We start from the raw sequence: 14812 nt of genomic DNA, 5'->3' as shown, positions 1-14812 counted from the left end.
TGGTGTGCTTTCTGTACAACACTGTTCCAAATCTATAGCCCCTGAGGGGACCACTCACAGTGTACCACCGCTCCCGCCCCCCACCAATTGCCAGCACAGACTCCAATTAGTGGTTCAACTAACAAGCAGTGATGACGCCCGCCCTCCAAATTACCCAAGACCGCATCTCTAAACAGTGCTTTGGGGAATCAGTTAGATGGCTGTAGGCTGAGCAACAAGCCCATCTCACAGAGAATAATGAAAGGACCTTTTCTCTCTTTGCTTCTCTTGATTATATTTCATAACCTTTGGACTCAACTGACTGTACTCACCAAATGGTTACAATGTGTAACTCACAACATTAAATTCAACCTTAACAACCACATAAATCCAAGCTGCAACGTGGTCATTTGCGATTGCTACCCAGGGAGCCCACCTGTGGAAAATAGTATGCAACTGTACTGATGATGAATTGTCTCATCTCGCTCTGTGAAGATGTGAGTGAGACGTAAATGTTTATTCCTCTGAGATAACCCATCTGCATTTTCATCAGAAACTAGGCATTGTGGTCATTTTGTCATTCTTTCCACCATGCATCAGGCAAACGTGTCCAAAAGCTCTCAAAATCGTAAAGGAAACAAGACATATTAACATTTTAAATCTGAAAAGAATAATGCAAAAACAGTTTACATCGCTAAGTGACTGACAATTTCAAAATCTGTACAATGAAAATCTGAAGGAAATAATGGAGACAATAAGCAATGGAAGAAAGAGAAAAAAGTGATTCCCTTTTAAGTGTAAAACATTGGCATGTCTGTGTAAGTAGACAGTATTATTATAAAGTAGAATATTGTACCCATTTATTGGTACCCATCATTGTAAATAAGAATGTTATTCACTGACTTGAGACATAAACGTTTAAAAAATGATTTTTTTCCCCCATAAATTCCCCATAAATGCATTACATCTAAATCGCTTAAAGGTATAGATAGATATGGGGATGTTAAAGTCTTGCTGTAAAGTTCCTATTGTATTTCCAATGGGTATACTGAACGTCTCCTGGTCTTTGTCCTGTGAACAGGCACAATGTTTTCCCCACAGATTAATCAGTGTAATGAATCTCTGTTCTTCAGTTGACTCCTGTGTAGTCTCATTCTCTATCTTCTGCCTCCATCTGGACAGAAGTACTGGGTAAACCTATGAGGAGAGAACAATGATAGGAAATACAGTGTGCCCATGTTTGAGTGCTGTTGTGTGCAAGGGCCATATCAAACTGAGGTGGTGTTCAACATTGTTTCCACTAGATGGAGACGTGGTTATATCTTATGGCAGTAAAAAAAAAAGTTTGGATAAGACATTATTTGTAATTAGCAAATACAAAATCCAAGTCAAAATATTTCTGGAATTAGTAGCTCAAGCTTGCAAATATAAACAGCTAAGCATATTACCTATATACCTTCAAGCTGCATGCGGACTAATTTTAACCCTTCCCCTGTCAAAAATAATTTGATCATCAAAATAATAAAAACACCTCTCTATAGAGCAGATCTCCCACCGTTTAACTGATTTTACTGTGAGACTGGAATACAGAGCAGTAAGTTACAACACCACCTCCACCAAGATCATACTCTCACAACCCAATAACCAGATATTGCACACACTCAGAGATAACATCTGCGTTCCCCTGCTCAGACGTTGCATGCATCAACCAATGGTTGCGTGCCACGTCATCAACTTTGCTGCAGTCACCAGATTGCTATAAAATATGTGGTTCTTCGATATGTGAAATACCTTACAAGCGTAAGATCTGGCATGCTTCAGCAATGTCTGAGCAGCGGAACATGACCAACAACTGATTTGGACACTTACGTTGGCGGATCCTAATAGGCCAGATGAGGAGGGTGCATAGGGAAATTGCTGCTGCTAAGGCCACACCCCCGGTCACAATCACCATGACATCACGATAGAACCACACACTTTCTGGACAGCTGTCTTGTGAACTGTATACAACCAAGAGCGATAGTTACTCGTAAAGTTGTACCCTGGTTTCCCTTGGGGTCTGCAAACCGCGCTACAGAAGGGATATTTAGAAGAACAGATCCCAGTCTGGTCCATACTCACTTGCAGGGATGCAGTCTCTGGATTATGACGACACCAATGCCATTGGCCACCTTATCTGTGAAGCTCATCGCCCCGTACACAAAGGCCCCACTTTGCTGCCAAACAAGGTCACAGTTAATTCCTTTGACATTGTGAGAAATGTCATGACAACAGTGGAGGAAAATCATCTAGCTACAACATGCAGGGTGTTCCTACCGTCTGCTCTCCAATCAGTTTGGCCGTCATGGAGAGCGACATGACCAGGATGGTGGCAGAGCCTGCACCCAGCAGTACAGCAGCTCCATAGATCAGCCTCCCTATGTTCATGCCCACCAACACCCAGGAGGAAAACCCCAGGATCAGCACAAGGCCAAGCAAATAAGTCATCTAAGGAGAGCGGGAATTACAAAATAAAAAATGGGTATACAGGAAACTTAATACTCTGGCTTTTTATACGATTTTTCTGACAGTTTTAAAACATCACAGACAGAAAAACTCACACTAATGCCTACGAGCTTGCTGATTGGCTTCATGACCAGAGAACACACAAACCCACTGACATACATCACTAATGGAACGGTGGCAATGAAGTTCTGGAAAAGGAGAAGGAAATGAGCCCAACATTACTAAACAGTCAGCAAGTTTCACAAGCACAAAGGATTCTGAAGAATGGTTATAAATGGCACCATTATAATGTATTATATGCATGTAGCCTTACCTTTGGTAGCAATAAGGAGTTGATGAGATACATGGAAACGTAGGTCTGGGACAAGTTGACTGTCAACCTGGTGCACATGTACAGAAAAGCAACCTGGACCAAAAGAAGCAGGTTTACAGTTTAAAATACACTTCCACAATACCTAAAGGTCATTTATATTGTATACACTCAGATTAGAGAAAGACCTGGTAAAATGAAGGCTCCTTCAGCCAATGATTCCATTGGAGGAGAGATTGGGGTATGGTGTTATGGGAAGTTGGGGAGATCAGGGGTTGACTCTCATCATTCTGCGCGCCTGGCTCTTCCCTGTGAGGAACCCTCTCTCGGGTGCCCAGGTGGAAGACGAAAGAAAACACTGCCCCGATCCCCAGCACAATGAGGGACAGATCCTGATGGCAGGAGACAGAAGAGGGGAGGGAGAGACAAAGACAGACACAAAAGAGAGAGAGAGCGAGAGAGACAGACAGAAAGACAGAGAGAAACAATATATAGAATCGTCACCTTCATTCACCAAGTACATTTACCCATACCCAGAGTTTGCCTTAGAGAAGGCGTTGCCAGAAATAGACAATATACAAAAGAGAATATTGACACAGACATCATACAGAATATGCAATATCGGAACAGTAAACATAAAACTCTGGAGTATAGGCTGATTACAGAAAGAATATACAGAGGGGACATAGAGATATATAGTAGAGGGATGCCGCAGTGGCAAATATATACAGTACATATACAATGTTGTCGACATACTGCATTTGTGCTACAGTGCAGATTTGCATTAGAGGTCATTGATGACTAGGTGCAGTAATCGGCTCAATGCAAAATCAACGAATCCCTATGAACCCGATGGCCGGTTTATGAGGGACATAGCATGTCGGATGAAACTGCTCAGGTTGGCAGGCGGTTTTGGTCATGATTGATAGAAAGTAGATGGGATGGGTGCAGGGTGGTGGCGGTATAGTCCTGACGGCTGAGGGTGTTGTCAACTGAGGGGCAAGATGGCTGAGGAGACTATTGATGGCCGAGGGCACTTTGTGTTTCAAAACGACAGTAGAACTCGTTTGCAGTTTGTGATCTGTTGGAGAACCTTCCAGACAGACGAGCAGTCGTTAGATACGCTCCTTGAAACAACTTTTGGCCACTTTAATCCCCTTGTTGAGCAGCTGCTTTGGAGTTCTATAATCATCTTTGTTGTTACACCTATGTGCCACCTCTTTAGCGGAGTGCAGCACTCGGAGTTCAGCATGAACCAGGGTTTGTAGTTGTTGAATTTGACAAAAGTGCTGGTTAGAATGCAGTTTTCCTCACAAACACTGATGTAAGATGTGACCCTGTCAGCGTAATCGAGAATGTTGGCGTTTTCATCTTTGAAAATGTCCCAATCGGTAGAGTCGAGGATAAAGTAATATCCAGGATTACAATCGAGAGCAGCCTACCCACCGGGCACAGATGTCAATTCAATGTATATTCCACATTGGTTCAATGTAATTTCATTGAAATGACGTGGAAACAACGTTGATTCAACCAGTGTGTGCCCAGTGGGTAGTCTGGGTACCAGTCTTTTTTAACTAACATTCTTCTCCTTGCCACTCCTGTCTTTGGCAAATGACAGGAGTGACAAAGAGTGGAATGTTAGTTAAAAAGACAGGTACCCAGACTACATTCAGCCATCATGACTAACAATCTGAACACCCATGTGTTCTTGAGGACTAAATGATCTTCCCATTTCAACTGTATTGTACCAGAGTACCGTTTGTAAAACAGTGAGGTCAGGAAGGGAAGCTCTTACCCTGAATATGGGGATGTCAACAATGCCCAAGCTGTCAGTGACAGAGGGATCTCCAGTCTGCTGGGCCTGGAAGTGAAAGAGTAACAAGGCCACAGCATACACTGTAATATTGGCCACCACCGTGAACGCATACCTACACAGTGAGAGAGACGGTACAAGGTTGTAAAACTACATCAGAAGATATCACTAATAATTAGACTATGTAATACTGGTGGTAAGGTGGCACCTTAAATGGGGAGAACGGGCTCGTGGTAATGACTGGAGTGGAATGGTATCAAATACATCAAACACAATTTGCAGGAGTTTGATGGCATTCCATTTGCACCATTCTGGACATTATAATGAACCATTCTCCCCTCAGCAGCCTCCGCTGGTACAGTACCTTATTTCTTTCACTTTAAACTGATTTCCTCATACATGCTTTTATTTAGGGCGATAAGAGTCACCTCACTAGATGGCTGTTTACCTCCTGCTAAAGTAGCCGATTCAGCTCACCTGTAGGCAGTGAGCTCCACCTTGGCATGCTCACTGGACACCAGCTCTGGGATGAGTGACAGGTGGGAGATCTGGGTGGTGGCCCAGCCAAACTGGAAGATGATGATGAAGGGGGTGAAATAGGTGAGCCACACCCACTGTGGAGTGTTGTCACCACATCCCAGACACGGGTTAAATATGAAGGGAAAGGAGATAAGTACACTGATAGTGCCTGTAAGGGTGGAGGGATACGAAGGATGAGGTCAGGGTAAACAAACTATCCAGCCTATGAGAGTTAGTCATGCATGGAACTAACAATAAAGAGAAATGTGGACAGGACAAATAAATCATTTTTTCATGAGCCTGTTGTAATGATGTTTAATCAGCTGGTCTAGTTATTATACGATTATTAGTTAATTGATGGTTTTTATAATACAGTATAATCCTGTACAATATGACTATATTTTACATTTTTATCCATAGGAATTAGGGTTAAGTGCCTTGCTCAAGAACACATACAGATTTTATCTAGTTGGCTCAGGGATTCGAACCAGCGACCTTTCGGTTACTGGCCCAACGCCCTTAACCACTAGTCCTACGTGTAAACTTACTGGGATTATTTCATAATTACATTAATAATGGTCCAATGCATGGGACATTTCAAAACCTAAAGCTGGGCACCCTTACTAGGTACACCTCTGTCCTTGACCCCCCAGAGGACCACTCACCCTGTAATCACAGAAAGTTGCTGGTTCAAGTCCTGCCTGTTCCCCCTCAAATACTACATTGGTGGTAGTGGTGAGATGATCCCAACAGTAGCTATATTTTCATTAACTTGCCCAGTGATTTTTTTGTCTACAGTTATACAGTTTGCATAGAAAATAGATTCAACAATACCCTGCATCATTTCCAATGTAGTCATTTAGCAGACGCTCTTATCAAGAGCAACTTACAATAGTGTGCATATACATTATCGTACTGGTCCCCCGTGGGAATGAAACCCACAACCCTGTCTTTGCAAGCGCCATGCTCTACCAACTGAGTTACATTGGACTCAAGACTGTTAAAAAAACATTCCTCGTGAAGCTGGTTGAGAGAATGCCAAGAGTGTGCAAAGCTGTCAAAGGCAAATGGTGGCTACTTTGATGAATCTCAAATACATAGTATATTTTGATTTGTTTACCACTTTTTGATTACTACATGATTCCATATGTGTTATTTCATAGTTTTGATGTCTTCACTATTATTCTACTATGTAGAAAATAGTAAAAATAAAGAAAAACCCTGGAATGAGTAGGTGTGTCCAAACATTTGATTGGTACTGTATGTGCCAACATAACGCCTGGGTCCGCGCCTTGGTGAACTTGCACTCCTGTAGATCTGAAATAATTGGATGGTGGAACTTAACAGCCAACCAGAAAAGCAAGGGCAAGCAATTCAGGCATTCTTGAAATACAGGAAAATCCTTGTCCTGCAAAGAAACATAATTTTGATAGTTGAAAAAATATATTTTGCAAGGAGTAGGCATTTAGAATTAAATGTGGATTGGAATTTATAGTTACGTGATTACATCACTTGCCCCCGTGTTCCTTAAAAAGTATTCGGCAATTACTTATTCGAAAAACATCGGTTTCCATCATCATTTGTCGCAATAAAGGAAGTTCGACAAAATAAAAATACACCCGTCTAACAGATACAAATATCGTCGATCTTTAGAAAACGTATCCTCTGCAGTTTCCTTTAGACCTACACATCTCGCAATGATTTTTTAGTTGTTATTGCGATATTTCTTTAGTCTAATAAACCTGGGACAATTGAAACCTGCCAACGGTCTCAAGCTTGTTGGAACTGTTCTCTTATTCTCATGTGTGCAAGAGATTTTCGACAGATGGAGTGTAACCTAGCCTACCTGCATGTAAGTATAGAATTATGGCCTCTGCCAAATGGTCTGGATCTTTATGGCACAGGTGCACTCACCTAATAGTGTTACTGGGTAACCCCTCAATTGCTACATAACTTTAGTTAAACCAGGTTAATCAATTATCATTATTGAAGTCATACTTACCGACTAAATGCCATGTTTTTCTTTTGCCATATGCTCCACATCCAGCTGTTCGATCCGACTCGATACCGACAAGGGGCGTGGAGACACCATCCGCTATTTGACCTATAAACAGCAATACACCTGCATATGTGCTCTTGAACCCAAGCACGGAATGGTAGTAGACCAATAGGTAGGTAAACCATAATGACGCGCAAAGGTCGTTCAAAAAGTGACCAGCTGCGTAACACAACCGCCTGAAGAGGGGTAAAGACCGCTCATTAGAGAGCAACTGGTCAGACATAACTGTTACCAACAATTTCACTTCAATATCAGTGATTTAAAAAAAAAAAGTTCCTTTCATATCCCCAAAAACGAGCTAAGGATACATTTCTTAATTGCGCAAGGCAACTCCAAAAACGCTCAACAATATTGCTAGAAAACTGAAACCAGCCAAATTAGGATTACATCAAACTGTTTCCCTGCTTGATCAGCTGAAACGATTTAACATAGGATTAGGTCAAACTAGGTCCTAAAACAAAAGACACTTTACGCAGGCTGAGTCTCAACCTGCACCCACAAGCCAGAGACTCCTATCTGCTGGCAAAATTGTTTAGAGTGAGTGCTCATGTCTTCAATGCCGCCTGTTAAAACGAAACCCATGAATTTGACATGGTTCTCCAATTTGCATTTCCAGTCCTGTAGAAACCAATATCATCCAAGTGCAGACTACTCAATGTAATCTAGCCTTGAACAGGCTGAACCTCCTACATACAGTATGTTTCGCTTCCCTCTCACTTCACTGAAATAGCTCAAATAACATGCTGAATACACTGTCATACAGGTTGATCAACAGCATCATGTGATTACAATCTGTGATATTTTCATATTGCAAAAGTCCTATGCATTTGTGGGTTATTTGAGTAAAACCTAGTGACAAGTGGTGCACCAGAGCTCAAACCACATAATCCTAATGGAGATTGGCCCGAATCAGAATGATCATGACATGAATATAAAGCTTCTTGTATTGGTGAAACTCATATTCATTCTGTTGTGTTGAATATTGTGTCACTGTTGAATATTGTATAACCAAAGCACTCACAGTATAGCCAGGGGTTAAATTAGGAGGAAAAGAAGTGGAGGAGTTCTACCACCTCCCTCGATAGACAGCACATCGTGGAAATCAAATAGATTTATGATAAAAATGATCATTGGAAAACAACGTCGGAGACAGTTCTACTACATGAAACATCTCAATTTAACCCAATGAATTAACCACTTAACTCCATTCATTTAGTTTAGTGAAACATATTTTCAATTACATCTATATTGCTCTTTTCAGTTTGAGACGTTTATGAAAATGTTCACATATAGCTGCTATTGATATTGTCATAGTTTTGTTTAGCAACCCTAACCCAATGCCCTCATGTCGACTTTTCCAGAAAAAGCTAACATCTATGACTGATCTCATTACAACAATAGATTCTGGGTCACATGGCCTTGACTCATAACCACAATGACACCAGCATACAGTATGCTACTTAAAAGGGCAAAGTGATAAATCAGTCTTTTGTAACAGGGAATATACACTAAGTGTACAAAACATTAGGAACTAATATTGAGTGCACCCCTCCGGCCCTCAGAACAGCCTCAATTCATCAGGGTATGGTCTCTACAAGGTGTCGAAAGCGTTCCACAGGGATACTGTCTAATGTTGACTCCAATGCTTCGCACAGTTGTGTCAAGTTGGCTGGATGTCCTTTGGGTGGTGGGCCATTCTTGATACACATGGGAAACTGATGAGAATGAAAAATCTAGCAGCATTGCAGTTCGTGACATATTCAAACCGGTGCGCCTGGCACCTACTACCATACCCCGTTCAAAAGCACTTAAATACATATTTTGTCTTGCCCATTCACCCTCTGAATGGCACACATACACAATCCACGTCTCAAGGCTTAAAAATCCTTCTCTAACTGGTCTCCTCCCCTTCATCTACACTGATGGCAGTGGATTTAACAAGTGACATCAATAAGGGATCATAGATTTCACCTGGTCAGTCTGTCATGGACAGAGCAGGTGTTCCTAATGTTTTGTCCACTGTGTAAATCTATACAGTAATAAAAAAATCAAGGGGACTTTGCTTGTGAACTAATATATATATATATGCACGGCCCCACACTGCAGTCATCTCTGATCAAAACCATTTGGGACAACTGTATATACTGTAGAGATGACAGAGCATGTTGTTGTGGTAACATCTCATGTTAGGCCATGACAAACATAGACCATTACCATGTTCAGGCAAAGATGCATGTAACTAATGCAGCGAGGAACTTCAAAAGAAAAACAGTTGTGCATCCAATACTTCTGGTGGAAACTTCAGTCATTGATGGGCTGTCGCTTCATTTGTCTTTAAAAAAAAACTTGACTTGCTTGCTGCTACTAACTTTGATCTGCCGTCATCAATGACTTGAATTGCTTAGCTCGCAATACACAAGCTTTAAAATCTTTCCTTTTTTTCCCAGAAAGTGCACATAGAGTTAACCTCCACTGTAAAGATCCCTTGATTGTCATAGCAGAGGAGATAGACTGTAGTTGTGATGGTGGAGACCCATACAGTCATTAGTGGAGACAGTATGACCTCTACATAGGACCACACCCTGGGAATGTCAGACATCGACAATGCTTTCAGAGAGATAAAGCACACACGCGCAGTCAATGAGCAACATTTGGAATAATTCAGATAAAATGTCATTGCAGGACACTTACTTGAGCTTTAAACATTTTACTTGGAAAGGCACAAACTATGATTTCCTGGTAAATGATTCTGATGTAAGAAATAAAACTGAAAGACATCTTGTTTCATGTAGATTGACATTTCGGCCCTTACTCAGATTTAAGCATTGTATAGGACTATTCCTAGATCAGTCTTTATTTTGTTGTTTGTTAATTTCAAACCTAGTATTCCGCTGTACTTTTGTTTTCTTTGAAAAGTGCAATAATAAGAAAAGAGCTTAATATCTGTTTCTTTCAATCTTCCACAGTACCTGAGGCCAGTGACTGTGCTACAAAGATTTCCAGAAACACTACAACATAAAAGTAAAAGTTTGTTTTCAATCCAGGAAGTCAACTTTGAAAACTACTGAGGATTAAATTACAAAAAAATGAAAAAAAATCAAATGCATAAAGATCCTCCAATTCTGGTTTAGATGAAATGCTTCCTGTTGCGCTCAGTGATTCCAGAGTTAGTATTGTTCATTCTTGCTTCTTACCTTGATCCCATAAATAAAGGACTATTTCTATGGAACAGATTTCTTTCACTCGACTCATTGACAGTTTCCTCAGATCAATGGCTGTTGAACAGAAAATGTTCTGTATGGAATCTAAAATACAACAACTGTTTCAAACAGTATCTTTTTTTATATATTCACGTCACGGTATTCACGTTTCATTTTTACAGCTTTTAACGTTCTCTCAATCTCCCTTTACTATGCAGGTACTTTAAAATGTTTCTTTTCTTTTTTTAAAGGAGCCAGAGTCTGTAAGACAACATTCCTTTACACGTCTGTAGCAGGGGAGTGCTGAGAGAGAGAAGAGAGAAAGAAAGAGAGATTGGGAAAGAGATAAGATGGGTGATCTGTGTAGTTGCTTCCATTTAAAACTTGACAGTGACCAGAATGTTTCAAGTTCTTCTCTTCACTTGTGCCGCTGGAGGGGTTTCCTCTTTCTCCTTTTGAAGAAACAACAGCACCTGCAGGCAAGGATATACTATCATTTAGTTTCAAAGTAAATTAATGTTGCATATCAAAAAATGTCATGTTAAAAATGTAATGTAAACTCAAAACAGTATTTTGAATGAATGGGTTCAGAACCCATATTTCTATTTGACAGTGTGTTTCTTGCAATGACTGGCAGAGGTAGTGAGACCGAGCCAGTCAACCCCAGGGAAAGACAGCTGTCTTACTTTGTATCATCAGCCACCTCCACCTCCGTGGGAGCAGTAATGGGAGCGTTGGAGTGTCCTGCCGTCGGGTCGTCAGTGTTCAGCTCTCCATTTGTCGAGCTCATAACCTGTACAGGTGAACACAGGGAATTTTAGACAGGATGTCTGTTTTTAGGATATATGATCAAATCATGATACATTATCTGTACTTAATCCTTCATAGGAAATGAGTTAATTGAAGCATTAGCTTATAATTGTTACCCTTGACCACATTACATTGTAAATGTATCTACTAGTTGGCAAAAAGACGTAATAATTCCAAAGGGTGCAATTCCCTTCCAGAACACTAGATGGCACATTTGCTTTACTAATTATCCTAAAAGTTTCTAATCTGAGACTGGAGACTGTACATCACTTACCATTTAAAGCAAGTCATAATTGGACTATAGATATGAAATATCCAGTCAGATATTCAAATGTTTTTAAACAGAGGTATCTTCTGAGCTGCTGTTGCCCCTTCATCCCTTCAAAGTGGAGTCAGCGCTGAGACTGTTCATACTCAATGAGATCCCTTTTCTAGGGAGAGGGGAGGGGGGTTCCTGTCCTGATAAAATGTTTCAATGACAGTGACATGGTTCTCCTGACAGCTTCCCTCCCCTGTTATCAGCCTGGAGCAGATGAGTGAAGCAGAGCAGAGCAGACAGAGCGAGCAGACAGACCGAGCAGACCGACAGACAGACAGACAGACCGGCAGACAGACAGACAGGCAGAGAGGCAGAGAGGCAGAGAAAGCTGGGGTGGACAGACCATCATGCAGCACCATGCGCAGCAAGCAGTACCTGTACAGAGCCCCCCAGCCTTTCGGCCGTGAGATGCGACCCCAGTGTCTCCTTATTGGTCATTGGAGAGGGCTGACGCTGAGACTCATCTCCTTTGGGCTCAGGAGACTGACGCAAAGAGCACAGGGGGAGGGGAGGCAGGTTATGGGGGCAGGAGTGAAGAGGTGGAAGGTAATGTGGTGGTGATGGGGGAGTGAATGGGGAAAGAAAGTCAACAAAAACAAACAAACGAAAATAAATACAGAAGACATCTCACAAGAAGCAGGCTTGTTAAAACAGACTATGTTAACAGAAGGAAAATGGAGCAAAACCAAGCAGAGCCCACTGCCTCATGCAGGAGTGAAAACAGCCTTGATCGGAAACACTAAGTATCTAGTCTTTTATTCCAAAATCTATATTTTCTTCCAGCCCGCAGCAATCTCCTGTCTATTGTCCTGACTGAATTAGCTAGTCATTGTTGTGACTATTCCTGGTTTCTGTAATAAACTCTGTGATTGTTTGTACTATGCAACGTGTTGCCTGTTTATGTTCATAAATGATGATACTCATTACATTGTACTGGAGAGTCATAATTACAGCCGCGAGTACACGGCAAAGGACAATTATAAAACCTTGTGCTTTTTTAGAGAAAAAGATTGAAAAAGACTAATAAGGTCTAAAAAACATGATGTGTCATGTTGATGACAGTGTAGTAGGATCAAGGCTCAAATAGCATGCTGATAGAACCAGGAAGAGATTAGAAAGCATGCAATTTTGCCACACACGAAGCAAACTGCTTTGTCATTGCTGATGTGAACAACGCACTGCATTTTGCAAAGCAATGACTCGTTTTTAAGGAGAAAGGTTGAAGACAAAACCCTCCAATGCTAAAGCAGTTGAACTTTCAAAAATGATGCTACAACATTTAACCACAATTATAATAGGGCCATCAGTTCCCTATCATTCTTGCTCAATCGCAAAAACAGAGTAAAGAGTAGATTAAAGAGGACGGAGTGAATAAAGGTAACACTGTAAAAGAGGCCATATTCTTGAGGAAGCTGAGAGCAGGACAGGAGGGTTGGCAGTTGCCTCTGAGACAAGGGGGAACTCGACTGACAAGGTGGGTGGGTGTTGCGGGCGGCGGTGAGGTCACCTGGTTTTTGGTCTGCTGTTGTGCTTTGTCTCTGCTGGGCTGAGCGGGTGTGTCACTGGGGATGGGGCCTATCGGTGTAGGCTATGGTGGGGGACAAAATGACACAGCATTTTATCTAGGACATAAAATACTTTACTCCGACCACAACATGAAGATATGAATATCTAAAAAAATAAATAGGCCCTTGAACCGCTAAGACATCACAGGAAATATCCCGTCTGATTATTTACAGAAAAAGACAAATGAAAATCTGCAGATAGAGGGGTCAAGCGGTCCCCTCAAAACTTTGAATAGGGAAAAGAAACAAGTGATGAAGGAGACTCACAAGTGGCTTGCCGACCCAGTCGTATTCATAATCAAAGACATAGCCGTTCCTATCGAAGAGGTCAGTGAAGAGTTTCCGTAAGTAGTCGTAATCAGGTTTCTCAAAGAAGTCCAGCCTCCTCACGTAACGCAGATAGGTGGCCATCTCTTCTGCAGGACGAAGGCACACAATTATTACATTTGCATAAACTGATCTAGAACTAGACCTAAACAAAAAGGAAGGAGTAACACATTCCAAATGAAACCAATCAAATCTGACCCGGGAAGCTTTCACAAAGCACTTCAATTGGAGTAGCTCGCTTGGTATCTCCAATCTTCTGATACCTCTCCTTCAAAGTGTCTGCCTGGAATCAACAAAGTACAACAATTATTCTCCCACGCTTTTAGCTTTAATTCCCACACAGCACAGTAGAGTCGAAAAACTACAGCTTTGCAGAAAGCAAAATATTATGCCAAATTTGGGGCAACACATAGCTGGAGGCAGTGTAATTGAATGGGAATAATGTTCACACGTAGAAAATTAAAGTCTTAGTTCGCATCCACATGCGAATCCTCTCGTAAGCCATTTTATATCTTGAGTCATCCCATTGACATGAGGCTGTTATACAGGGGGGTTCTTATTTTTTTAATTTAACCTTTATTTAACTAGCCAAGTCAGTTAACCTCTATGGGATCGGTCTCCCCCCACGGGACGGTTCAGCTAACGTAGGCTAATGCGATTAGCATGAGGTTGTAAGTAACAACAACATTTCCAAGGACATAGACATATCTGATATGGGCAGAAAGCTTAAATTCTTGCTAATCTAACTGCACTGTCCAATTTACAGTAGCTATTACAGAGAAAGAATACCATGCTATTGTTTGAAGAGAGTGCACAGTTATGAACTTGAAAATGTATTAATAAACCTATTAAGCACATTTGGGCAGTCATGATACAACATTTTGAACAGAAATGCAATGGTTCATTGAATCAGTCTAAAACTTTGCACATACACTGCTGCCATCTAGTGGCCAAAGTCCAAATTGTGCCTAACCTGGAATAGTACATTGTCACCTTTCTCTTGCATTTCAAAGATGATAAAAAATAAATAATAATAATAATGCATCTTTGTATTATCTTTTACCAGATCTAATGTGTTATATTCTCCTACATTAATTTCACATTTACACCAACTTCAAAGTGTTTCCTTTGAAATGGTATCAAGAATATGCATATCTTCGCTTCAGGCCCTGAGCTACAGACATTTACATTTGGGTATGTCATTTTAGGTGAAAATGAAAAAAACGGCCTACCCCAGCCAAACCCTAACCCGGACGATGCTGGGCCAATTGTGCACCACCCTATGGGACTCCCAATCACGGCCGGTTGCGATACAGCCTGAAATCAAACCGGGGTCTGTAGTGACGCCTCTAGCACTGGGATGCAGTGCCTTAGACCGCTGCGCCACTCAGGAGCCCCCCAAAAAT

The 14812-nt window shown here is 41.4% G+C and overlaps 2 protein-coding genes across 11 annotated transcripts in view; both read right to left on the bottom strand.

Moving 5' to 3' along the window:
- Positions 1 to 441: 441 nt before the first annotated feature.
- Positions 442 to 7927, bottom strand: LOC106613850 (major facilitator superfamily domain-containing protein 12). Its single transcript, XM_014216523.2, has 10 exons — positions 7129 to 7927; positions 5085 to 5295; positions 4590 to 4722; positions 2983 to 3186; positions 2798 to 2890; positions 2580 to 2672; positions 2296 to 2466; positions 2101 to 2195; positions 1849 to 1979; positions 442 to 1176 (listed from the first exon to the last, which is right to left on the bottom strand). Exons 1-10 carry the CDS (start codon positions 7406 to 7408, stop codon positions 1130 to 1132), a joined length of 1458 nt encoding a protein of 485 aa, XP_014071998.1. The 5' UTR covers positions 7409 to 7927; the 3' UTR covers positions 442 to 1129.
- A 1949-nt stretch (positions 7928 to 9876) lies between these two features.
- Positions 9877 to 14812, bottom strand: part of csnk1g2 (casein kinase 1 gamma 2a) — a 39506-nt gene continuing 34570 nt past the window's right edge. For 8 of the 10 annotated variants that reach the window (XM_045687139.1, XM_045687136.1, XM_045687138.1 and 5 more), the window contains 5 exons: positions 13605 to 13689; positions 13347 to 13495; positions 13022 to 13102; positions 11072 to 11178; positions 9877 to 10858 (listed from right to left, as the gene is read on the bottom strand). In XM_045687139.1, the coding sequence (XP_045543095.1) occupies positions 10804 to 10858; positions 11072 to 11178; positions 13022 to 13102; positions 13347 to 13495; positions 13605 to 13689 (477 nt within the window). In that variant the 3' untranslated portion in view covers positions 9877 to 10803. Of the gene's footprint in view, positions 10859 to 11071; positions 11179 to 11889; positions 11998 to 13021; positions 13103 to 13346; positions 13496 to 13604; positions 13690 to 14812 lie in introns of all 10 variants that reach the window. The other 2 variants (XM_014215699.2, NM_001139596.1) reach the window with 2 other exon arrangements.

The sequence above is a fragment of the Salmo salar genome, chromosome ssa10 (genome assembly GCF_905237065.1).
Source record: "Salmo salar chromosome ssa10, Ssal_v3.1, whole genome shotgun sequence".
NCBI classification, from domain to species: domain Eukaryota; kingdom Metazoa; phylum Chordata; class Actinopteri; order Salmoniformes; family Salmonidae; genus Salmo; species Salmo salar.
This window is presented reverse-complemented; position numbering and strand designations above follow the sequence as displayed.